The sequence below is a fragment of the Nipponia nippon genome, unplaced genomic scaffold, assembly GCF_047370975.1.
Source record: "Nipponia nippon isolate SJK-2023a ecotype South Korea unplaced genomic scaffold, ASM4737097v1 scaffold_6, whole genome shotgun sequence".
Lineage (NCBI taxonomy): Eukaryota > Metazoa > Chordata > Aves > Pelecaniformes > Threskiornithidae > Nipponia > Nipponia nippon.
Genome location: NW_028262380.1, coordinates 33631833 through 33657159, shown reverse-complemented (window position 1 = coordinate 33657159; position 25327 = coordinate 33631833). Strand labels below are relative to the sequence as shown.

The following is a 25327-nucleotide window of genomic DNA, read 5'->3' as shown; positions in this document are numbered from 1 at the left end:
AGCAGTTGCTTATTTATCCAGATATAGTTCCACACACATGAAACCTCTTTCCTTTTCTCCTAAGTAAATTAATACAATCGAGCTGAACTTGTTATTAACCTCAGAAGAGATTCTGCTGTATAACTGAACATTAGAATAATGTTACATTTGGGTTGTTTTCTTCTGTAAATGATACTATATAAATAAACGCTAGTTTTACCTTTAGCAAACATCCTTTGCTACATAATTTAGCAAACGTAACACCGTACATCTATTGAGGAGTAAACTCTAAGTAAGCTACGTATTATTAGGTGGTAAGAATGCAACAGCATAAGGAATATGCAACCACTTACAAGTCTCTGAAGATACCCTCTAGCACCTTTATATATATATATATATATATTTAGTATTAATCTTCCTCAGGAGTGAGAATATTTGTGTGTTTATGTCTTTATACACATATGAAAGGAACACACACACATTTATGTTTTCATAATGTTCAGAAATTTAATTATTCTTGCAAAATAAACATTTGCTATTAGCTAATTCTGTAACAAGTTGTTTTTTTTTTTTTTTGGTTTTGTCATTGTTTAAAACATGTACAGTACTCTAAACTCGAAAATTGCACAGCACCAGTAGAGACACACCTGCTTGCTGAATTTCTGAAGATATTTAATATCCTCTCAGTTCTCACATACACAAAAAAGGCCAAAACCATACAGCGGGTTAACCTTATGGAAGAGTTTGAGGAAAAAGACCATACGCAAAAGAAAGCCCGAGAGCTTTAACGCTTCATAGTAGTTTTATAAACTCACAACTGACTACTGCTGGGCACAGGGAGCTCTGTTTTGGCCTGTCAAGCTAGTGAGTATGGAATGCACTGACATACGAAAAGAGACAGTGATAGAGAAAACTTCATTTAAACATTAATAAAGAAAATAAATGGCTATAATGTCAAATAACATAGAGTTCATTCCGTGTCCAGAAGCCTTTCCTATCAATTTAGTTCAACTTTAGTAGCTACCGTTGTTTCTCCTTGTAGGTTCTGAGCTATACAGATGTAGTTTCCAGCATCTCTGGCTTCAAAATCCTCAACAAGAAGAACACTCTTTGAGATTCTTGTGGTGTGTCCAGTTCCTCTGTTTATCAGTCTCCAGAAGTTTTGGATAATCACAGGCCTCTCAGGCTGTTTAAAAGGGAAAAAAAAAAAACAAAACCCACCTGCATGAGAAAATACGCGATTCTGCAAAGAGTATTTAGGGGCACTACTATCCAACCCTGAAGCAAGAGGTCAGGTCGTAGGAGCCCATATCCAAAAGTCAGCCTTAAGTGAGGAAAGTGAAGGCGTCTGGCAGCCCTGCATTAAACACTGATGTACCAGCGAGTTACGCCAAACAAGGAGAATTAATACAATGGCTCTGCCACTCTAGGTGCAGGCACCGCGGATCTTTAGGTTAGTGACGGGCTGCCAAGGCTCTGCCTGGGGTATACGAATGAACACTGCTGCTGTTGCGGGCCGCTTACTGAGGCTGCGTTTGGGTGCTTGATCAAACAGGTGAGGTGCCTTGGGGGAGACGTCCGGATGGATGGGTCAGCTTATTTTCAGGCTTGCAGCATGTCTCAAAAAGGTAGGCAGCAGTGGCATGACTTAGTTGACCAAACTTTACCGAGTTCTCTTTTAGCACAGAAAATAGCTTTAAATCATGTGTTGCAAACTAATTCCTCCTCCTCTAGTTGCAGAAACACTGTATTAGATAACACACAAGCAAACAGTAACAATTCACAAATGCTTCTAAATTATTCCTCACATTATGCTTTCCAAAGTGTGCATGTAACTTCAAAGCCACAAATGCAAACAAGGATGCTTAGAAAGATGCTTTCTTTAGACTGTGGTGGTGGTGGTATATTTATAACAGGTTTTTTTTCCCCTCTTCTTTAAGAGAATTCTCTGATGGACTGTTTATCAGGTCACACTCCCTGGCACCTCAGAAGTTTGCAAAGGACTGGGTAAGAGGAACCAGCCCAAAGATAAGCTAAGGCAGTCTCTTTCCGCCCAAAATCCATCATGCTGGTCAGCAGCTTTAATCGTGTTGGCTTGTGCTATACCAATAACCTGGATAAAACTGGTGAGAGAGAGAGAAAGAGAGAGAGATTTCCACTTGGACACCATCTCCTCTTCATGGAACAGATGGATTAGCCATCTACCAACATGAATGCTACAAGGCTTAAGCTAATAGTAGCAAAAGGATAAGTTAGACGCTTACTTATCCAGAACCAAAGCTACAATCTCACACTTGCAAAATTACCAGTACAGAAGATGCTGGCAGCCTTCTTGAAGCTTAGGGACGAGTCACAGTGCAGTCAGGGACTGCCTAGGAAGTGGCAGGCATTTACAGCTAGCAAGAACTTCTTTGAAAAACTGGTAAACTCATCTAGAAATTCTTAACCCTTTAGAAGGAATCAAGCCACTTAGCAGAGCTCTACCTAGCAGAGCACTACCTCCTGTTCCCAGCCTGAAAATCAAGTGCTACCTACAATCAAGGACTACCCCACACTTAATTCCAGCCTAAGTTAGTTCTTAACTATGGCAAGTGGAACTTCCCTGACCCTAGTGAAAGTGAAGGTAAAGGCCACGTAAGGCAGATGCTATTTGCCTGGTGGGGCTCCTGCTAGCCCAGTTTCTCTCAAACTAATTGCCTTCTGCTTTGAAGCTAGTTTCAGGGAATCACATTAAGGAGTGGATCAGTACGCATTCACAGCAGGTGAGTGAGCAAATGCAATTGTCAGGGAGTGGCAAGGAAAACAAAAGAAAAAAAAAAAAAACACCAAAACCACACAACCAAAAAACCACCCCGAGATGAGAGGAGGGTCTCTCCAATGCAATGTACCTAGGAGCAAGCAGGGATTAAAGTGCTGCTTCTGCTCCGGGATCAAGTGGCAGGTGGCAGCCGGGGTGCTGGGTGGGGCAGTGGCAGTGCACAAAAACTATCACTGATCTCCCTGTGCTGAAAGCAGCAGCAATGAATGGAAACATCCAGTGAATCTCAGGACTTTGTCAGTCCTTCTCCTTGCACAAAAGAAGGTGTATCTGACCAGCATCACTGACGGTCCTCTCTCTTCTCCCTCCCCCCCTACCTTTTTCCTTTGCAGTATGTGAACACTTCCTTAATGAACGTTAAGTCTCCAGCAAGCATACAGTGCTTCTACTCTGGCGTTTACTTCATCATTTTGTTGGGGCAGAAACCCAAGCACAACTCTTCCCTCCCTATCCCCAGGCACAGCTGGAGCTGAGGCTGTTTATTCCAGTGGATAAGCACATCAGCCCTTCCCGGGGCCGATGCAGGCCACGGGCCAAAGTCTCTCTCTCAAGCCCTGTAGGTGGGTGCAGCGAGAGGGCGTAGTCCTCCGCTGATAGCGCGTGTGCCCCGCGCTGCATCCACAGCAAACAAGGGAGATAATTTGCACGTCTTTAGCTGTTTAATCAGCGCTAGAGAGGCGCACATGCCAGCGCTGCATCGGGTGCTGTAAGACCACTGGGAGCAAGTGGGCCAAGAGCAGCCAGCAACCAGGCTGGGGCAGCCATTCAGCTCTGAAAGGTGTCTACGTGGCAAGGGGTGGACACTAATAAGGTACAGAGTTTTGGAAGGCCAGGCTGAGTCTAGAATTTAATTCCTTCAATTGTTTGTTCTTAGTAATTACAGTTAGTTACAAAAGACATAAAATTGGGGTTTGTATAGCCAGTTACTACAGTCCAATAAACAGGTATGGGGGAAAGCTGAACCCCTCCCGTCCCCCCCCCCAAAAAAAACAAAACAAAAAAAACCCACCACACCAAAACACCACCACACACAAAAACCAGAAAACCATATGAATCCACAAAGCTGATGTGATCAGCAGGAGCATTTCTTCTCTTCCCCCCGCCAAGAGAGTGACAGTTAAAGCCCCACTGCTATTTGTTGATGCATCTCACTCAAAGTAATGCTAAGAGCTAAATTCAGAGGAGGACATTTGGCATTTAACTCAAAAAACACTATTGCTCTGCAGCTCCCTGAACTTGGAGGCACTTCAGTTTGCCCAACATTTTACTTTTTACTTCCCTGACAGCTGCAAGTTTCTCTGCTCACTTACACATCTACCCCTTTCCTTCCTAACTTCAAATGCATGCCAGGAACAGGAATTCTGCCAAACTCTTCCAATGCTCCATCCGGTAGTTACTCTTAGGATCACCTACTCATCCTATCGGTTCCAAGCCCCTCACCAAATGCAGTTGAGGCTGCCCTCATTTAACACCCAGGACAGGGCAGGGGAGGCAAGCTGGTAAATGCTCACGAACTCTCAGACTTCAATAGGCTCAGCAGGAAAACTTATGACAAGCAGCAGAAGAAAAAAAAAAAAAAACAAACCCAAAAAAAACCCAAACCAAAAAAACCCCCACCAACCCCAAATGAGGTAGAGGGGAGAGGGGGAAGTGAAAGAACGAACTAACATTTAAGCAAGGACTAGAAACCTGGTTCTACATGCCCAGTGCTCTCACCAGCAGTTCAAATCCCTTTTGCGCTCACTTGATGTCTCACTATTTTTTCCCCTGAAAAGGCACGCAGCTTCCCAGGACAGTGGAGTGCTACGGTCTCTATCTTACTGGCTACAGCAAACTTCTGGGGCTTTGGATTTGAATTTTCTCAAGGCTAGTAAGCACTGAACTCCACTCACTCACTCAAGCAATTACCTCTGCCATTAAATGACTTAATCCTATGCTGGCTCAGGCAGACCAGTGCTGATACAAGTACCTTGCTAGCAAGCTCTGCATTGTCCTTTGACACCCCAGCACCAGGAGGGCCGGCAAATGGAATACAATGCAAACCCTCGGGTCCTAGAGGATCCCCTTCCTCTGGTGAAGGGTTCCATCTTCCAGCAGTCCTTCCTTTGCTCCTAGCATGCTTAGGATAAACAGCAGTAGAGATGAGGCTGGTTAAGAAACAAGTCCCTAATGTAACTGGTCAGGCTGGGCAGAGGGAGAAGAGAGGGGGGACCGTCAGTGATGCTAGTCAGATACACCTTATTTTGTGCAAGAAAAAGGACCAACAAAGTTCTAAGATCCACTGGCTGTTTCCAGCAGATTCTTTCAGATGAGGCTGGGCAGAAGCAGATTTCTGTGCTTCTGGATGTGGGCCACAATGAAGCTTAAAGATTGTGTGCGGCGATGATTCATGTGCCCGAGCCACGGAGATGGAAGGGATATCAAATGCAGAGGCATCAGTGAGGCTTTGTGGCTTGCCCTAGAATAGCTTCCTGACGCTGACTAGCTTTGACCCTGTCTGAGGCTTTGCTTTGTAAATGCTGCCAGCGGCCGAGTGTCTCTGGAATGGAAACCTGAGGGAGGAGTGAGCCTTGCTGAGCTTGATTTTTGCTAACAGGGGTAGAGCTCTCCAGCTTCATTCCTGTGCTACTTCTAGGCTCTCAGGGAAAGATGGGCTGAAGTTCAAAAGGGATGTGCTGCCTCCTCCTGCCAGCGTGCCTGAGCTAGCAAGAGGCAGACACCACAATCTGAAAGAATCTTTACTCCAAATCTAGAGACTGACTGGCATTCAAAGCATTGCCTTTATGAAAAACAAACCATTTCAGCCAGGCCGTACATCTCTTACCTCTTGCCCTGGGTACTGCCACCTGAAAGTCACATCTACATCTGGCTCCCCAAGGACTGTGCAGATCACATGAACGCTGTCACTGACTTCTGCTCTATTGGGTGACGCCGCAATTGTGGTTGAGGGCGGGCCCTTGGGAACTGACAGACAGAGAGTGTTTGGAAGCAGAAAGTTAGCTTCTGAAGTTAAATACACTGATAAAACTTAACGAGTCAATTTTTGCCTCAGTTTGCTTAATCCAACAGGTAAGTGATGTACACCTGCAACTTTCCCCTCTACTCTGTGAAACTGCTGGAATTTAAACCTACAAAGTTTTATCACATATACTTTTGATCAAGATTTTAAAACTCTGTGATTACGTTACTTTTACTTTCTTTTTTTAAAATTGTTTTCTAAATAACGTCAGCAGAAGAAAGAAGAGTTGGTGCAAGCATATAGAAAACTCCACCTTACCTTCCACATACAGGAGGTGATACTTGATGGAAATCTGAGGTGCTCCCTGTGACTCTGCTTTGCAGTAGACAATACCTTTATGATCAGAAGTAGGGTGCTGGTAGACAAAACCCTTCTTCACATCATAAATAATATCAGTTCCATCTGTTTCAATTTCTTCTGCTGGAAATTCCCTGTGTAGAGTTACTTTTGCTGAAGGAGTAGTAACACGGCATGGGATGACTGCAGGTTTATCTGGGTTCAGGTAGACAATCTCAAAGTAACTGGGAGTAGGTACAAAAAGTTCCTCTTTATCTGTGCAGAAGAGTTGATATAGTTAGAGTAATGTTTACATCTTGCTTTAACAGAGAGAAGAGAAAATTGGTATGAGCAACATTAAAGATTAACCCAAAGCATTTTGCTTTAAATATGCACACACAAAAGGAAAAAAAAAAAAAATAAGACTTTTCTAAGCTGTGCGTATATACAAAGTATTCTTTCTATGCAGTGTAATCAGATTTTTTTAATCTTAAGAAAATATTTGGAATTCCTTTTTCATAAGTCTCCAAATACTCATCTGGATCTAATTCTGTTCACTCACCCACTTTTAAAGGGTAACATACATAAAAAACCCACCACCACTGGTAAGATAAGCACTACTAGAAAGATATATTCTTTGGAGCTACAGCCGCCTTATCCATATGATTTTAGGCAAAATATTCGATTCACTGCTTTAAGTAGCTGAAATATTTAGTGCTTTTAGAATGACAGAGTATTTCCATATTTGGCATGCTGAAAATATAAAAAATATAAAGCTGAAATTCCTCTTTCTAGCATGAGCGTTTACATAATAACTTGACAGAAAAGTTTATTCCAGCCTTTCTAAAGGAATGTATCCTCAGAACATTAAGCACTTCTGATAAATGTCTTCTGCACAGTCTCATGGTCTAATTTAGCTCCAAAACATATTGCAAACAATTCTATCTTACCATTTTGTACCGAAATATTTGCTAGCCGAGAATGCTTTAGCTCTAATCAGGCAGCGAAGGTTGTTTTACCATTCAGAATGTTTTCCATGAGAAGAACAAATTAACCATCTGATTTCAGCTCTGTTGTACCAAGTAGCGGTAAACCGTGCATGGTTACCTACTATGACCCTATCCATGCAGTGTTAGGGCTACAGTCAACCTCAAGCTCTGTGGGACAACAAACGTACTTAAGAGTGTTTTGCCTCTCAAGATGCTATATAGACTCTTGGGAGAAATTGTGGCCTTACCAAGACCAATGAGGTCAAGATTTTTAAGTCAGTGCAGGTAACTGGAAGGGGGGGGGGGATGTCCACGTGGTGATTGGAATGCCATGACAAAATGAATCTTCTGCACAGGTTTATTTTCTTTATCCAGATACATTTTCAAAAATTAAACATTTTTTTATTCATTATGTAGAAGATCCTCAGAATGTGTATTAGTATTTTCAAAGGTATTTGCCTTCCATTGCATTATGTGCTATTTTGGGTACACATTTAGCATAATCCATAGGGAAAATGGACTCATAAATCACACTAAGCAAGTAATTTTCTGCTCACCAGCACCGTCTTCCGTAACATCCACTAAAAAAAGATGAAAGTTGTGGAAGAAAAATCTTGACAGTGAAATGGCTGATGTAGCTTTATTGCTGTTTTACTAGCAAATATATCTCCATTACTAATCCCCCAGTGAGTTAATTACCTGTGAAAAAGATGTACGTTGAACCTGTTTTAGTCTCATCCTTCCTGCATTTGTTACCGCTGCACAGCTGAAGCCAGCAGCTATATTCACCTGTGTCTGCTGCAGTGGAATTTGCGAGGATCAGCTGACCGTACCTGTCAAGCTGCTTTATACTGGGGAAGAAGAAAAAACAAAAGGCACAGACAAGTATGGATGTATTTCCTCATACACTTCTGTCAGCTCACTTATACTTTTGATTTTTTTATTCCTACTCAGCAACTGACCCACCTTTTGCTTTCAGAGCTATGTTGCAACTTCCCCTTTTGCTCCAGCAAAGACCTGCTTACATGAGTAGTTTTATTGATTTCAACTACACAGGAGCACCTGCAAGCTTTTGTCTTGTACAGTTCATTCTTGGATTCCTTTCAGTCCCCATTTTGAAACTGGGCTGTGACTGCTGTAGACAATATGTTCAGCTACGTTTTGTCTCAGTTTGTCCATGTATATCCCATATTTTCATGCTCCAAGTCAACCTGCATGCACCTCAGTCCTTTTTTTGTACCATTGACTGTAGCACTGCTTCAATAGTATATAACAAAGATCATTCAGGAGTAGTAAGTAGCAGGTACTTTAATAAGAGTTTGTGTGATGACTTATGCCTGCTTTCAGTGTGAATGCTTTCTCATCTTTAACATACTGGCCCAAGTTTCCACTTGCAACCATCACCATAAAGAGCTTCTGTCTCAGCTTGGATTTGTTCTGCAAGTAAGTCATTTTGCATTGCCTGCTCATCTGCCCTAAGCCACCTCACTGGCATCCTCTCGCTGGAGTTTCCTCATCTCTGGAGGTATAGTGACAGTATCATCATGTAACTACACAAAATTCAGCCTGTGTGATTATTCCAGACTTGATTCGCTTTCTTGTCCTTCTCCTGAATTTCCCAGATACATCTCGCAGTGGACTGACATTTGTAAATGTGCAAAAACTTATAAATATGTAGATACTGACAACATTTCTAAGGGTCAAAGGTCCCATCTATGAAATTCAGCAGCTACAACCTCATCTTGGTTTTTTTTGTTTGGTTGGGTTTTTTTTATTTTTTTTATTTTAAAGTTTGCTTTCCTTGCTCTTTCTTGCAGACAGGTGGTGTTATAGCTGGCAGTCTGCTGTGTTGCTTTTTGCTGGATGGCAAAAGCAATGGTCCAACAGTACCAGCTCTCAGGGAAGCCTGTCAGGACAGCCATGTGGCGGTACTGATGCACTCCACTGCTGCTCCGACCCTTAAAAAAATGTTATTCAAAACCACCTGCCTTCACATGGTAGCACATCCAGAACACGAAGGTTTCCCGCTTTCCTTTGCGAAACATCGAGTTACAAGGTCATTTCTGTTCTAACCAAGTCAGGAGAGATTTTTCCAGTTTTAGGTATTTGATAACAAACTTCTTTTCAGTGTTTCAAACAGGGTCTGGACAAAATACGCAGCTTGTATGAAGTCTGAACAATTCCCATACTCTTATTCAACTGTAGGTTCTCTGAATATTTATTATCCTCCTGTTTCTTCTTCTTAATGTGTCAGTTATTCTGTAAGGCAGGTGCTTGACAATCATTTATTTCTGGGATTAGCATGTTTTGAAGAAATTCTTATCCTCTCAAGCAACTTCTCACTGTGTAACAGCGGTACTATAGACATGCCTGACTGTACTGTATGCTCTAAATGCTCTGTTTTGCTTATGTCTCCATTGCAGGCAGAATAACTGCTTAAGCAGAGAGGCCACTACTTCCAGCTATGCGCACTTCCCGAAATTTCTGACTCCCTAGGTGTTCTGCCAGCAGTTTGCAAGACTACCAGCAATCATAAGCAACACTTCATGTAACCCAACATTCGGCCTCCAGCCAAGGCCAGTAGCTTAGAAATTAAAAACACACCAAATACACAACCCAACCAGGGCTAACTGAGAATTATCTTTTCCATTGAAGCCCTCAGACACCATTAGTACACTCATCCACCACAGGGCAGTTTTGAGGCCTGCTGAAGGAAACAGGCAAATCATGTTTCCTACCAGCTAAGGTGCTTGTCCTACATGGCCTCGACCGATTCCACTTTTTGGAATCATGTAATTATGGAGTAGTAGCATTTTAATTTTTAATAAATACACTACCTTACATTATAAATTATCTCCAGGTTTTGGATAAGCTTTGAGAGATTCCTATTTGTGCAAGAGATCCTGTTGTGTATCATACCCAACAGGAAGAAAAGAGAAATCCAAAACATGTCCTAGTCTGTATTATTATTTTATTATTATTATTTAGTTTCACAGTTCACATTTCATAGGCTACATGACTATATCAGCATAAAATGTTTTGCAAGTATCCAGTACTAAATGTCAACATTACAGAGAAACCATTATGCCAGAACATTTTTGCCTCCAACCATTAATGCAGACACTGAAATATAGCTCAAAACCCCAGCAGACAGAAAAATAAGGTCAGAGTTAATTAATTATTGTACAGTGTGTTCTACTTAACTGAGAACAAGCTATCCAGTAATCAATGGAAATAGCCTAGCAAGGTAGTCATCCACAAACATGCACTAACAAAACCTGGCAACTGAGAGTGGAAGTGTTGAAACTTGTGACATGAACATATTAAGCAGAGAAAACAGGCCACATAAAGTAAATTATAAACGGCAAATCCTACAGCTGACCAGTATTTCCAGGATAACTTTTATTTCATTACTATTTTAGATGCTGGGAAATCTGACTCAAAAGCCAAACTATTGCTGTGCTCTACATATCACAAAGTAAAAATGATGTATATACAAACATTTCAAGACTGTTTAAAGAAAACTACTCCAAAATCTTATTTCATAGATTCATCTTATTAAGCTTTAGTTATTTGAAGTTCAAAAGATCTTTGCCAGAAAAACTATGCTAAGTTTAGAAGCTTAAAAAAAAGAGATACAAAAAGACATTGTACATCGCATCACTCAAAGAGCATCTAGCAAACTCCTCTCAAGCAGCTACATTCATACTGAAAAAAAGAGAGCTTATCTCAAATACAAGCCCGCTAGGAGAGGAACATAACATCTTGCTGTTTAACACAAGAAAAAAAATCCCTTTCAGACTTTAGAGCACATGCAACAAAACAAAATTCAGTTATACACATGAGCACAACTGACATCCCACTAAGCCAGCAGGAGCCTGCATTCACTGAAAGCAGGCTAATTTCGCCCTCTACAACATACAGTTTCCTCGATACTTGTGAGAGTGCTCCTGTCCATACACCCCCTGCCAACACAAATGTGCATGTGATGCATGTCCAGCTCTTTGCCCCAACTTCTTCCACTAGAGCAGTTCCATTTCACATGAGTTTATTTGTCAGATGAAGTTCTGTGATAAATACAGCTGGTCTTCAGCAAGTGAGAGACCCATGCACGAAGTCAGGCAGAGCAGAGACCATGTCAAATTAGACTGCCTTCATTTAGAAGGGCTTTTTGCTATAAAGCATAAAAAAAAGGAGAATGTGCTTGCCTTTATTTTTCTTTCATCCTTCTCAGTTTTTGACCCTTTTCACACATTGTAGATCCAGCTTCTGGGGGAGCCCGCAGTCACTAATTTGTTATGCACAGTCTTACGAAACAACATTCCAGCCCTTCTGTTCTGGAGGTGCATGAGCTACCTTTGACCATTAACACCGCCAAGATTTTTGGCCAGTTCAGCCAGTACACAAAATTTTCAGACAAAAAGTTATCTGCAGGGTATATTTATGCTGCACAAGGCAAGAGAGCATAACAGATAACAAGCTAGTCCTGAAGGAAGCTGGTGTGTGTCCTTAACTCGGGAGCCAAGTTTGCATGATTCTAGCTTTCTCCCCAGAGCTGTATTGCATGCTAGTCTCTAAAGCCAAGTAAATCATTTCAGCGTGTACTGTTACATACTCCAGTTAGGATAGTGGAAAGAGAGGACTTCTCCTCTGGCTCAACAAGAAACAGCCAAAGAGTCCTCCTCTTCCTTTCACTCAGCGTTTTTCCCTCCCCCCATATAATAATTTTAGCATATGTTAACAGCTACAGACCTATTAAAAACTGACACACTCTAGTACAGCAAGCAAAAATATTTTATTTACCAGGTCATGAAGTATACCTACAAAGACAAACTCAAAGAAAGCATAGCCACTAATACTACAGAAATGGCTTTTCTAATTATAACCTCTTCCTTCTTAGAAAAGTCATATTGTCCTCCAGGCTGCTGTATTCTCCTTACCACATGGGTGAATTAAAAATGTGGTAAGCATGGCATGGATACAAAACATCTGGCTTTTACCCCTACTTCTTTTTGCAACCACCTATAGGAAATACATTACCCGGATGCTAAATTTAACTAGTTGCAAACGAAAAAAACACCCTCTTCTACAAGAACTACAGACAGGAAACAGAAGGCAGTGAGCATGCATCTTCAGCGTCAGCTCCTGCCCTGGACCTCTGCTGTTAACAAACCCTCCAACCAACTGAGCGACAAATGCCCTCACCACCCTAAACCTCAAGGTCTCTTCTGCCTCCCATAATTGCAATTCTGTTAGATGCCAGGGTCCTTAAAGCCTCCTCTAGTAGCAGCTAGAGGATGCTAGAAGTTCCCAGGAGATGCAAAACACCTTGTTTGTTAAAATTCCCAACAGACCAGTTGAATTTGTACATCCCTCCTATTATTTAAAGAAAAAAAAAAAAACAGGAATTGGATGCCTGAGCTGTTGCTGTAGGGATGTACAAATGAACAAAAGAATGGCAGTCATTAGTCCACAGCAATTGCACGGACCTCATTGCCATTGCCCCTCCTCCCCACTTGTCCTCCATGTCCAGCAACCCACTCCTCCTTCACTTTCCATTACCTCCTCAGACCCCAACCACTTCCCCCCGTTCCTGTCGCCAACTCTGATTTGCACCAGTGCCCCAACTCCAGCAAGACCAGCATGCAAATCCAAGGTAAAAAAACCCAGCCCAGTTAATTAGCTCAGGTTTCACTCCACACCTCCCTAACTGGTAATGAAGGGATTACCTTACACTAGGTCTTTAAGCACTCAAAAAACGTTAGAAGATACTGAATATATATTTATCTAGATGATTAAACAAGTTTTGCCATAGGTTATTCGCTAATAATTTTTCTGATCTTCCCCCCTTTGTCCTATATTCAGCATTTTGTTTTAAAATAATGAGTGTAATATATTTGTAAAATTTTAACATTTGCCTACTATATTTGGTGCTCAGTGCATGGTCTTTTGTACGCAGCAAGGAAGACCTAAGCTCCTCTTGAAAGATAGCATTGTTAATAACCTTTTCTGCTGAGAGTTCACTTATAAACACTACCAACCGAGCTAACTAAATAACGTACTATCTTTATGATATTTCCAGTTAAATTCAATCAAAGCGTTCTAAAACCACAGAATATGAATTTCCTATTTCACATTCTATAAAGCAGATCTTTGTTTCATATGTATCTATTAGCACTACAGGAAAGATCTTGAGATAATTACCAAAGTCATGCTAAAAATGTGATGAAAATATAACTGCACAATATTCTGTTGTCAATGCCTCCATAAATTATTACTCTTCTGTGACTCTGAAGTGTGCTACTAATCTATGTTTTCAGTTTCTCTAGTTAATTATAGGATCTTCTGCTTACATTTAAAATTGTTGACTTGGTCTAACTCAGTCTTACTGCTGCAATAACTTACTTCAAAACAATTTCTCTAAAGCAAAGATCACCATATTTCAATATAGACCCTTATATGTAAAGCCTAACACGCTTCTAAAAGAAAATAAACACTTAGGCAAGTTACATCACATCCACACAGCCAAAATGTTTTATAGCATTTTTTTGTGTGACATTATTACTTTTTTAATATGGTTAAAATATTGCAAATACTGTGAACTTGAGTGAGAAGAGAAAGGTAAATTGCTGAGGCAACAGGATCCCAAACTACTTCAAACTACAAAATGACAAATCACACAATTAGGAAATGCGTATCTTTTTCCACTAAACTACCTTAAATTCTGTATTTTGTCCCACGTGCATCACCAGAAAAATACCTGATTTCGCAAGAGAGGAGTAAACAGTCAAACACATAATGAAGAAGCACTCAGATTCCTCTCCAAAAACTGTGAATACTTGCCTTGCCTTCTTCCATGCCAGATGCTAATACTCAGATAACATGACCTGGAGATCTACAGGACCCAATCATGCCAGCAACCTATTTGCAAATGCACAAAACATAAGATACACTTGAAAACGACAACTACCACCACGTACACACTCCCTAGTGATATTATTTTGCACATTCAGCTTTGGCTTGCTGGAAGGCCAGGTCTGTATTGCAGCTGCTAAACGCCACCTACTGGAATAAATCCAGATAAAACATTATTTCTTGCAAAAGAAAAAGCAGTAGTTGTTTAAATCGGCCGCAAGATCTTTTGAGAGATATTGCTGCGGTAAGCCCTCGGCAGAAATAGGATTGCTGCTCTAACTTACTAGGACAGAAGCCCTGCACTAGCTACAGAGGTTCATTCAGCCAGTGTAGTTCTTTAATTCCTCAGCTGTCAGGGGACAAGCAAATAAACACTCAGAAGAACTGGCTCATGAAGAAGGCTATACAGAGATCAGAGCGTATAACTGCCAATCTCCAACACTCCTCTTTGAAAAGGGAAGTGGAAAGGAGAAGAATATATCTGAAAAAATAATTAACTGGGAGTGATTTTAAGGTAGCATCATATCTGTAAATAAGTGAAATGGATCACAGAGATTCAGATAACCTCAGTTATTTACAGAGAGGAAACATACTTCTACACTTCTACTTAATTTAGGAACAAAAGGACAATAGGAGTTAACACCTTTGCTCACACCTCTGTGCCTCTCTCACCTAATAATTCAAGAAAGAGCTGTAAGGGGCTTTTCCTAGGGCATCATTCACAGTGCTGCACAGTCTCTTCACTACTTGTCTTTCATAGCCACATAAATCTCCATAAAACAGCCAGTGAAAAAAAACCACTACTCATGGCAAAAAAATGCCCGTGGAAGGCATCCTTAAGCTCCTTATATGCCCATCCTCTTTCAAATACAGAACTAAATTACTACATTTAATCTACATTTAGCTATGCGTACTATGCTCAAAAACTGGGAAGGCAAACAAGTGTATGGGGTTTTGGAGAAGATGTTTAGACCAACAGTACACTCATCTGGTGGGGCAGAGAAAGGGAGAGAGTTCTCAGTTCCTCTCTCTGCTCTAACAACTTTTTATGCAGTTTCCATTAAGATGTCACTACATGAAAGAAAAAGCCTTCCTAACCCCAAGGTGACTATTCTCAGCATTGGACTTTGTCATGCCACAAACCTTGCAATTCGCTTTTGCACGCAAAGCTAACTTTGACTGAAAAAATAAAGACTACTCTCACTTGGTCCTTAGAGCGGTGGCTGGTATATTTTTTTTGCTAGTTGAGAGATGTGGGTTTGAGCCTCCTCAGGAAATTAATTTTCGTGTCTCAGGTGGTAGCTACATTAGCAACCAGTACAGCCCACCAGAAGCAGAGCAACAGAGTTGGTAGTGAGTACCTGCCATCCACATTCACACATTTTGAGAGTTTTACTTCAGACTAGCTCTAATGCGGTTCCCTGTTAGTGGCTGAAGCACACCAGTGCCCCACTGGACCACATCTTCTATTTTAGATTCATCCGAAGGAAATCCAGTTCACATGCTACAAGACTATTCCACAGTGCAAATCACAGAGCGGTAACTGGTGACGACTGAAAGACGCCCATCCTTTTTCATTGATATTAGAAACCACTAGGTGGAACATCTTGATTGCAAAAATGTAAACAAACAAACAAAAAAACCAATGGTGTTGAAAGTTGTAGGAAAAGTTTTAGATTTTTTTTTTTCCAAAAAAAAAAAATGAAAAATAGCTTACCTGAGTCTGGAGTCTTTAAAGGTGTCTAAGTATGAAGGATAGTTCCAAGTAACATTACTCCCCTTACATCGCAGTTCTATGCTTTGTCCTGCAGACAGGCTTAAAGTAGCAGCTAGTTTCTGGAAATGGCCTTTATCCATCACCTGTGTCAGTATGGACTGGGACTTCAGAGAGGAGTCAGCAGATTCTCTCTCCTTCATTTTGGGGATTTTGGGTTTTACTTTTTTGTTGACAGGCTTAATTTTGTTTTCCCCAGGTTCTTTTGGACGCTTACTCTTTGTGGGCTGTCCAATAACTAGTAAAACAAAGAAAAGAAGGCAATGTTACTGATTAGAAAAAGGTTATATAGTCTTCTTGAAAAAAAAAAAACAAAACAAAAAACCTTCCTTATTATCACAGAGAATAACTTTTGTTCTTCCTACAAAGGATTCATAAAAATGAGTAAGAGTTAATTTCCATAAATTTTTGAAGTCTCTGGCATGACCCATTTTCCTGGGGAAAAAGGGAAAAAAAAAAAAAAAAAAAAAGAGAGAGCTTTCAACAACATGTGGAAAATCTATATTTATAGTTCATATAAACAGACAAATATGTAAGGTATGAGAACTTTACAAATGGGAAGGGAAAGAAATACAGCATTTCTATCTCCAGTTACTTTTGTCATTTCTACCTCATGTCATTGCCATTCAGTACACAATGCTACACAAGTTCTCTGTCTTCATAAGGATGTCACCCCCCCCATCAATTCTATATAGCCTTTTCAACACCATGTTACCATAAGAGACACATGAAAAAAAACTGGCAAGTGTGGAACTTCATGATGATTTATAAAATACTGAAAGTGATGCAGTTTTCTTCTTTTACAGTAAGTACTGTGAAAACACAAATGGCGCTTGTCACTTGAAGGCAGTATTTAATTCATCACTTCTCTGTAACAACCATTTATTTTGACAGCCCAGAAGAAAACAGAACCTTAGAGGAAAATGGCAAGAGATTTCATTACCTGCTAGAGACAACAGGGATGCCCAGCTGCCTTTAAAAACAAAGCAAAGGAAATGGAAAGGAAAGGAAAAGGAAAAGTGAGGTATCTAAAACTCAAAAAAAAAAAAAAAATCAAGACGTTTCCCCTTTATCTGACAGCAGGAAGCACAGATCTTTTGAGAGATGAGCCTAAAACTGCCATCCCCAGACACCAAAAACTCCACAAACTGTGCCTGACAGCTAATTCACATTGAACACACCTTTTCCACATGTAAATGCATGGATATTTTATTGTACAAAACAATCAACAGGCTCCCTCTGGAATTTAGCACAAATTAAAACTGCTACTGGCTACAGTATGAACAGCAGCACTTCCAGACTCCTGCCACTGACGGTTCCTGTGACATTCCTCATACCCCAGCTGGATACCTTGCACTGCTTCAGCCTTCTGCTTTTCTAAGTCCAGGCTGATATACACCACACCTCTTTTAAATGGCACAGAGCCTTGTGAGCACAAATTTTAAAAAAAGGAAATTCGATCTGAACATAAGAAAACACTTTTTACTGCGAGGGTGGTCAAGCACTGGCACAGGTTGCCCAGAGAGGCTGTGAAGTACCCATCCATGGAGATATTCAAAACCTAACTGGACATGGTCCTAGGCAACCCGCTCTAGGTGGCCCTGCTTGAGCATGGGGTTGGACTGGATGATCCCAAGAAGTCTCTTCCAACCTCAGCCATTCTTTGACTCTGTGATTTCAGCTGCCTGTGTACGAGCATTTGCCTTCTGGTCTCAAACCAGCTGGAAAATTAACTGGAAGACAGCAATGCTGCAGTTGTCTTAGTTTGCCTGATGCATTTTGAACTTTTTTGGACTCTTATGTAATAATTTTTTTGAGAGGGATACATCCAGTTACTAAGGTACATCCCTCCCCCGCCACCCAGACAAACATTTTTCCCAATTCTACATTATGAGCGTTGGTGAAGTTGATTGCAAAGATGCCTCATCGCCTTAAAATGAGCCACAAACTGAAGAGATCAAATAGAAATGCCTTCCAAAGTTGATGACATTTTACAATAGAGAGTAACATTTTACAGTTTCTGGAAGGGAGAGTGAAACAAATATTTATGCTTCTTCTAATTGTTCTTGGCACCTGTGATGCCACTGGCCATGCAAAATTGACAGACTTGGGGGAACAGTGATAACAAAGGAGAATTTCAGAGAAGTGGTTGCTGCCTCCCATGGAAGACCATGAAGTAGGGTTTTTCTAGTTACTCAAAGCACATTACCCAGGCAAGTGACACAGTGCATATATTACAGGGGCAAACAGTTGGTGCAGGAGCACTTTTTCCCTGCACTACATTAGAAAGGCTACAGTGAGTCAGGCCAAACGTCTACCTAGCCAACGTCTTTGCACTCACACCACCCAGTGTCAGATGTCAACCAGGAAACAGGGCAGCCATCTCTGCTCCTTTGCTACTAGTCTCCTAGCTTCCAAGAACCTTTAGCTCAAGGGATCCATGATCCACAGTTGCCATTGTTTTATTGCCCTTAGTGGATTTTTCCTTCATTAATTTGTCTGGTCAATTTTCAAACTACACAAACTATACACAAATATTAGGTGCCTCTTAGTTTTTGTATCAAGTGAATAAATATCCATTGTTTCTCCAACAACTTTCTCTGCAGCTCTTGTACTTTTACAGAACTCAAGTGTCCTTCAAACATATTCTTTCCAGACTGATGAGTCCTACTCTATTTAATTGTTCCTTGTAAAGAATATGCATCTTACAGCAGTTCAGTTACATCATGTTTGGGTAGTGGAAAGAAGACAAAAGCAGACTGTACACCAGGTTCAAGATACGGTCAAATCACAGTTGTGCCTATTAGTGCTGTCTTCTTTCCTGTCTAAATAGCTCATTGCTTTTCAAGGAAGCAATATTAGGAGCTGACTTTCTCTAGAATAATCAAGTGTAACTCCAAGATCACTTTCCTAAGTAGGAATCATCAGTTAGAAATTCCTAAGTAGAAACCCATCAGTTGTGTATATGAAGTTAGAATCATTTGTGTTACTTTGCATCTACCAGTACAAAATTTCAAGTCCTATTTTCATTGCCCAGTCTTTCAAAATGGAGAGATCCTCCTGCAACTCTTTACTATTAGTTTTCTCTTCTTTTGTTTTAGCAGATTTACAAATACGTTGAAAATCACATGCTTTACAAGATCGCTGTGAAATTCAACCGCATAAAAACATTTCTACGTCCATATTGCAAAAAACTGAAGATTAATTCCTACTCTTTGTTTTCTATTAGTTATTACTCCATGAGAGGCCTTCTCTTGTCTCACAGCACCTGGGTTCCCATGGAGTCTTTAACAACAGGCTTATCAAAAGCCTTTGGGAATCCAAGTACATCAATCAACTCATCCATGGCCACATTATAAAGCCCTTCAGAGAACTTCAGCAGATCTGCAAAACAAAACGCACTTCTGAAGGAAGGAAAAAAAAAAAAAAAAAAAAGAAAAAAGACAGCCATACAAAACCATACTGACTCTTCTGTAATTCATGCCTACTTATTCACGAGTTCAATTTACAGACTACAGAAATCTGGCCTTCTGCCTGTACCTCCCTCAAAAAATCTTAAAATATTGGCATATTTCTATTTCACTTGAAAGGAGTAGTTATGTGATAGGTTATGCACCCAAGTTAAGACTTTGGTGATTTCAGATTCAAATTTCTTTTAAGTTTCAGGTGTATATCATCAAATCACATCACTTAAACACCGTTCATGTTTATTTTCTCTAAAGCCAATTCTTTTGGCATATTAATGAGACATGTCCTCTAATGATTCTCCCTATAGAGAAAGATTCTGTCTCAGAGCCTGCTATTACAATGCCCAGTAGGATACTGCACTCAAAGTTTCTGATGCGCTTATGTCACCATTTTCCATTAAAACCTCCCTAAGTACCTCCACAGTGAACATGGGAGCACACAAATAATTAAGTTTTTAATTTAAGTTTTACTTTCTGTAGGTGTTCTTTCTTATCCCCTGTTCCTACCAGCCTTACAAAGTTTGCAGCTATCTCTCCCTACCCCACCCCAGCACATCAGAAGAAGAAAAGGGTTTATGGCTGGTTTTATCCCTTTTGCAAGCTGTTTCTCAAACTCTTTTTGTCTGCCTTATTCTGGTTTTTATATTTAACCCATATGTGAGTTAATGAGCCTCCTCATCTTATGTAATGCACCCTTCCAAAATTAAACGCATCAGTCTTTTCTTTGGCTTTTATTATTCCTGCAAGAATATTAAAAACAACAGTCTGGCTGTTCTAAAGCAACATCTGAACCCAATTACCTGAGCACTGCTCCAGATCAAGTCAAGAACGACTGCTTTCCTCAGGGGTTCTCAGAGTAGCGGCTCTAAGAAGTCATGATTCATGGCTTCTAAACAATTGCACTTGGCGTCACACACCAATGTGTGTGATCCAACCCACACGAGTGTAAGGAATTCTTCCCTTTGCTTTTCTATCCAGTCCTTGCTGCCCCTTTGATTTTCCTTAACAGAGCGGTCATTCCCTCCATCATGTTGGGTGGTCAGTAACCAGGTTGGTTGTTCTCTACAGGGCTGGTATTTCAGCCCAGATGACTGTTACTGACAAAACCCACCAGCAACCAGATTTGGCAGTAAAGCTTTCTTCAACGCATACTGCCACTTCTCCCTTGGGGTGAGCTATTCCATCTTTCCTGTGTAATTTGTGCCCTAGCATCAGAAGGTCCCACTGACAGGGGTGACAAGCCTTTTGGATAAGCATTCCCATTTCAAACCAGCCATTCCAGTTCTCTGTTGTACTTTACAGATTTGTCTGTAGAAGCAGACAAGCTTTGGTCCAGCCACCCTTTCCCCCCCCCCCCCCCCCCCCCCCCAGAATAGGGCTATTTATTCAAAATACACTTTGCCATTTCTGCCAACCTCAATCCTGCCACTTGTCCAAAGGCACGTGGTTCTTAAAACCTCACCCCAAGGAAATGCATCATCCCAAACTGCGTGCTCTTCCACACCTGAAACTCTGCCTTTAAGAAACTGTTAAAGGCTCCCCTATGAAAGCTTTTCAATTTTAAGTGCCAGAAGCCTGGTTTTGATTTTCTCTAGATGAAGTTTTTCCTCTCTGTAAACGCTCCCTCTGTTCCACATTTCTGTAGTTCCCAGTGAGTCTGAACACTTTCCTCTTATACCACACTCCCAGCTACACAGTGAGCCTCTTGTCTGTCTGACCTTGTATTTCCTTGCAGGTGACAGCAGGGGCATTTCAGGAAACACCATCAGGGGACCTTTTATCTACCTACATGGAAAACCTAGTTTTGCTTCTCTGCTGCACCTCCTCAAGAGGCGAGTTTCCAAGCAAGCCGTGACCACGCTCCTCCCCAACACTCCCTACAAGTCTGTCCAGGTATCTACTGATGCCACCACTTCTACACCTCACGATCCTGCCTTCTCTCATCGCTGAATCAAGTATCTGTACACCCAATAACCAAATTAACTGGTACAGTAGCCCATCACCTAAAACAAAGAGGGCACACAATCAAATCCCTCCAGGAACGCAGAACCCGCCACAGAGATTCCCCCATTTCCTTACCCAAACTGAAAGACTTTCCCAGGGAAAGGAACAAACTCAACTAGCCCAATTATGCAAGTACATGAATATACCATGTTTGGGATACTTTACCATCTCACTAGATTTATGCGCAGAGCCCTCATTGCTTTAATTCAGCAACAGCACTTCTTATTGAAAAAAAAAAAAATAATACTTAGTAGAAAAATATTCCTTGAGAAAACTCCCCCTTTCTACTTCTGATCAGCTCCTAATGTCAGTTCTAAGATGCACTGTACTCATTTCCTCTGCAACAGTACATTCAGGGTCCCTACTAACGGATCATGCCAAAGCAGAAGACTATGCATCGATACGTCACAGAAATACACCATGCAGCACTTTTGCTCCTGGTTCACAGTATTTGTCTCATCCTATCCTTTAATGTCTCGCAGATGTTACACAACAGTCCCCAAATGACTGTTAGTCACATAATGCTAAAAGCATCCCGTTTTGACTCGAGACATCACCTATATCCACATGCGCATCTTGGCAGCATCAGAGACCTTTCAACTCTCATTAATACTGATGAATTCTTCCTTGAAAAAAAAAAAAAAAATCAAGTATGAGGTTACCATACAGAATAATTCTTAACCACCAGGATTAAGATGAGAGGGAAGAATCTTTGTGATCACAGCTAACGTAACAAAACAGGTTGGACACATCTCTATTTGTGGTACTTCAAATGAAAAGTTAATCATCCAAACACTGATGCAGACAATACAGGGTGACACATCAACACCTACCCGGACAATCCGGAGGGACATATTCCACTGTTCATAAACTAAGATAAGCTCAATTAGGAAGGCTATTTCGAAATCACAATGTCTACATTACGACTTACACCCCTAGCTTTAGACAAGGAATCGTCATTAAATACGCCAGGTTACTTTCTCCTGTAGCTAAGCTTCTGGATGACATAGCGTGAAGCACCCAGTCAAACCTCAGTACGAACTAGACAAACTAAGAAAAACGTAGGCCTGGGAAATATTTTGCCCAAGTTACAACTCATTTCCTCTTCTGTGTTTTTCTTGTCTATTTCTCAAACAGAAAACACTTTTCTTGATGCAGTAGTGCACACCCGCAGACCAGATCTTTCAGCAGAAATCCTCTCCCACACCACACTGGTCCAGAGTGCAATTCCTTTGCACGTAATCATAAGAAAAATCGGGCTGGAAAGGACTTCTCGAGGCCCCCTCCTGCCCCTGTTGAATTGCTCAGAGCCTTGTCCAGCTGAGCTCCGACTATCCCAAAGGCTGGAGACTCTACAGCCTCCCCCGACAACTTCTTTCTATGCTTAACGGCTCTCGGGGTAAAGGATTTTTTTATCTTCTTACAAGAAGTTTTTCCTTACGACCTCCTGGGCCGCTTGTGGTAACTGCCTCTTGGCCTTTCACCCTGCACCTCAGGGCCTGGCTCCGATTTCTTCTACAAACCCTTCCACCGGCTACACAGGCCTTGTTCCCCAAGCCCTTCTGTGGTGAAACACAAAGGAATTTTGTTTTGTTTCTTCTGAATAAGTTTTAATAAGTTTATTCGCATTTTGCAAGAGGGAAACAGCCTCTCTTCTGCCTAGTTAAAGTCTATATAAGTCAAAGATTGGTTATGAGTATGCCTTCCTAGCCAAAAACTTGCCTCTTTCCCCACCAAGACTTCATCACAACCTGAAACTGAGTTACGAGTAAAGTTTGGTCCGCTCTACAAACGAGCAACTGTGCACAAAACTTTTTTTTTTTTTTTTTGTATTTTTTTCACCCCGAGCACCACGTCCAGCACCGACCCTCCTCCGGCCGCGGCACGGGGATTTAAGGGCGGACTCAAACGTCGACCCTGAAGAGGCACGGCAGCGGGGGGCAGCTGGCGTGGCCGCAAACGCCTCTCCCCAAAACCCCAGCAGGGACCGAAAATGCCTCCGGCGGAAAGCCTGGGCGGCTCGCTGGCCGCGGACCAAGAGAGCAACCCGCCTTCCCTCCACCTCTGCCTAGCGGGACGGGCGCCCCACCGCCGGCCCCGAGATGGCTCCCGGCCCTGCCCCGGGGGCTGTCATGGCGGGGGGCAGTGGGGGGCGGCCGCCGGCACCCGCCGCCGGCTTCGCGGGGCAGGGGCGGCCGCGCTGAGGGCGGGGGAGGCGGCCCAGCAGTAAGGGAAGCCCGAGGCGGCTCGCAAAGTGGGGGAACCCGGCGGGGCGGCGGAGCTGAGGGCGGCGGGGGTCGCGGCTCACCGTGCGGCAGCGTTTCCTGCAGCAGCAGCAGGCTGAGGAGCACCCAGAGCCGCATGGCGGGAGCGGCCGGGACGCTGGGCTGACGCTAGGCTGACGCGGGGCGGGCGCGGCGACGGCGGGGCGGGGGGCGGCCCGGCAGCGCCTCAGCGGGCCGCGCCGCGGGAAGGAGTCGGCCGCCGCCGGGGTCCCCGCCCGGGGCTCCCCGCCGGGGGAAAGCGCGTCGCGGCTGCGCTTCCTCAGGGGCCGCGCCCGCCGCCACCCGCGCTTCTCCGGTGAGGGAGGAACGACCCGCGGCGCCCCGCCGGCGGGCGTCCGCAACGGGTCGCCCCTGCCGGTCAGGGCACCTGCTGCGGCGCTTCACCGCTCACACGGGGAAGGCTTCGGCTTCTTGTGTCCAGCCTGAACTCCCTCCTCTGCGGCTCTGAGCTCCATCTCCTCCGCAGCGCCTCACTGGACAGCTGAGGACGGTAACAAAATCCCCCTCAGCCGTTGCTGCCCCAGGCATCCCAAAGAATCTCGACCTCAGGGACGCCTGTGGGAGTTTATTGCTTGAATCAGCTCATTGGTGACAGCTGCCCTTTCCCAGCCGTGGCTTTGCACGGGTGCAAGCGGTCGGTGGCCTTTGGGCCTGTAGCCGGATCCAGAGGGGGGAGCAGAGCAGAGTGTGAGCCATACAGGTGACCCTGCAGGTGAACGTCAGGCACAGATCAGTCTTGGCCTAAGACAGCAAAAATACATTTTTAAGTCAAACTATTCCACTCATTCCAGCCTGCCACAGCAAAGAGATTCCCAAAAGCCTGCTCAGGAAAAGCTACCTCACAGTGGAAAACCAGAGGAGATATCCATGTGTGGCCATTTGGGGCTCCATAGTCCATGACACAGTCTTCGTGTATGATTGGTGCCTGCGTGAAGCACATCGAGAAGGTGCAAGTATCTCTGCATTGCGAAGAAATGAGCATGGTAAACTTAACGTTCACTGTGTGTATGTTTATGCCCACACTGAGCTGTCAAAAGCCATTTCTTGAAGTCTGAGGGTTTCCTTGGAGGAGAAGGGAGGGAAAAATATGACTGGAGGGGCCACAAAAGTAGATGCAAGGCAAGGTGAAGACACTGGACTGGGAGGAGGAAAATTATGGCTGTCAGAGGTCACCAGCAGACCCCATCATAGACAAGAGCACAGTTCAGTGTGAATCAGGATAAAGTAAGTGGGGAATGGTGTCCCTGGCCACAGCTCCAGGGCCACAATAGATGTGAGAGTAGAGCATTTACAGATCTTAAGTCTAGGCTTTGTCTGCATCCATTAAAAATATTAGAAGGGATATACATAATGCTCCCCTGCCTTCATACATACATACACATGCAGAGTTCAGAGATCTGCTTGCCTGAGCCTGCTTCAATACTTCACCCTGGGGTATCTGGTTAGCGGTAAAGCAGCCAGTAGGGCCCAGGTGCAGAGTAAGATGATGAAATTTCATTCTCTCTCTTTCATTCTACAGCCCTATTACAGTTCTGCCTAGAACTTCTTAGGGGTTTTATGCAATGACCTGAGTATACATCAGCATATCCTAAACATTTTTTCCATTACCTGTCACAGATTAAGAAAAACGGTATTTTTGTTGCTACGTGGTATTTTAAAAGTCTAAGATTATTTCCCCCTTTAAACAGAATACCACCAATTATTACATTCTGAAAAGGTTATCAGTCTTTGTTTTAAGGGAAATTAATCTGAGAGATAACTCAGTAAAGATGTGTCATATAAACTGCAAATTTGCATTGGA

The 25327-nt window shown here is 42.6% G+C and overlaps 1 protein-coding gene across 2 annotated transcripts; it reads right to left on the bottom strand.

The window, feature by feature from the left end:
* Window positions 1–634: 634 nt before the first annotated feature.
* On the bottom strand, window positions 635–24464 carry PDGFRL (platelet derived growth factor receptor like). 2 transcript variants are annotated; one of them, XM_087736204.1, is made up of 6 exons: window positions 23550–24062; window positions 15714–16008; window positions 7781–7932; window positions 6075–6368; window positions 5622–5761; window positions 635–1165 (listed from the first exon to the last, which is right to left on the bottom strand). In XM_087736204.1, exons 1-6 carry the CDS (start codon window positions 23602–23604, stop codon window positions 977–979), a joined length of 1125 nt encoding a protein of 374 aa, XP_087592330.1. In that variant the 5' UTR covers window positions 23605–24062; the 3' UTR covers window positions 635–976. The 2 variants fall into 2 exon arrangements, with proteins under 2 accessions (XP_087592330.1, XP_087592331.1); XM_087736205.1 differs by lacking the exon at window positions 635–1165 and adding an exon at window positions 1173–2102 and having other exon boundaries at window positions 23550–24464.
* Between the last annotated feature and the right edge of the window lie 863 nt (window positions 24465–25327).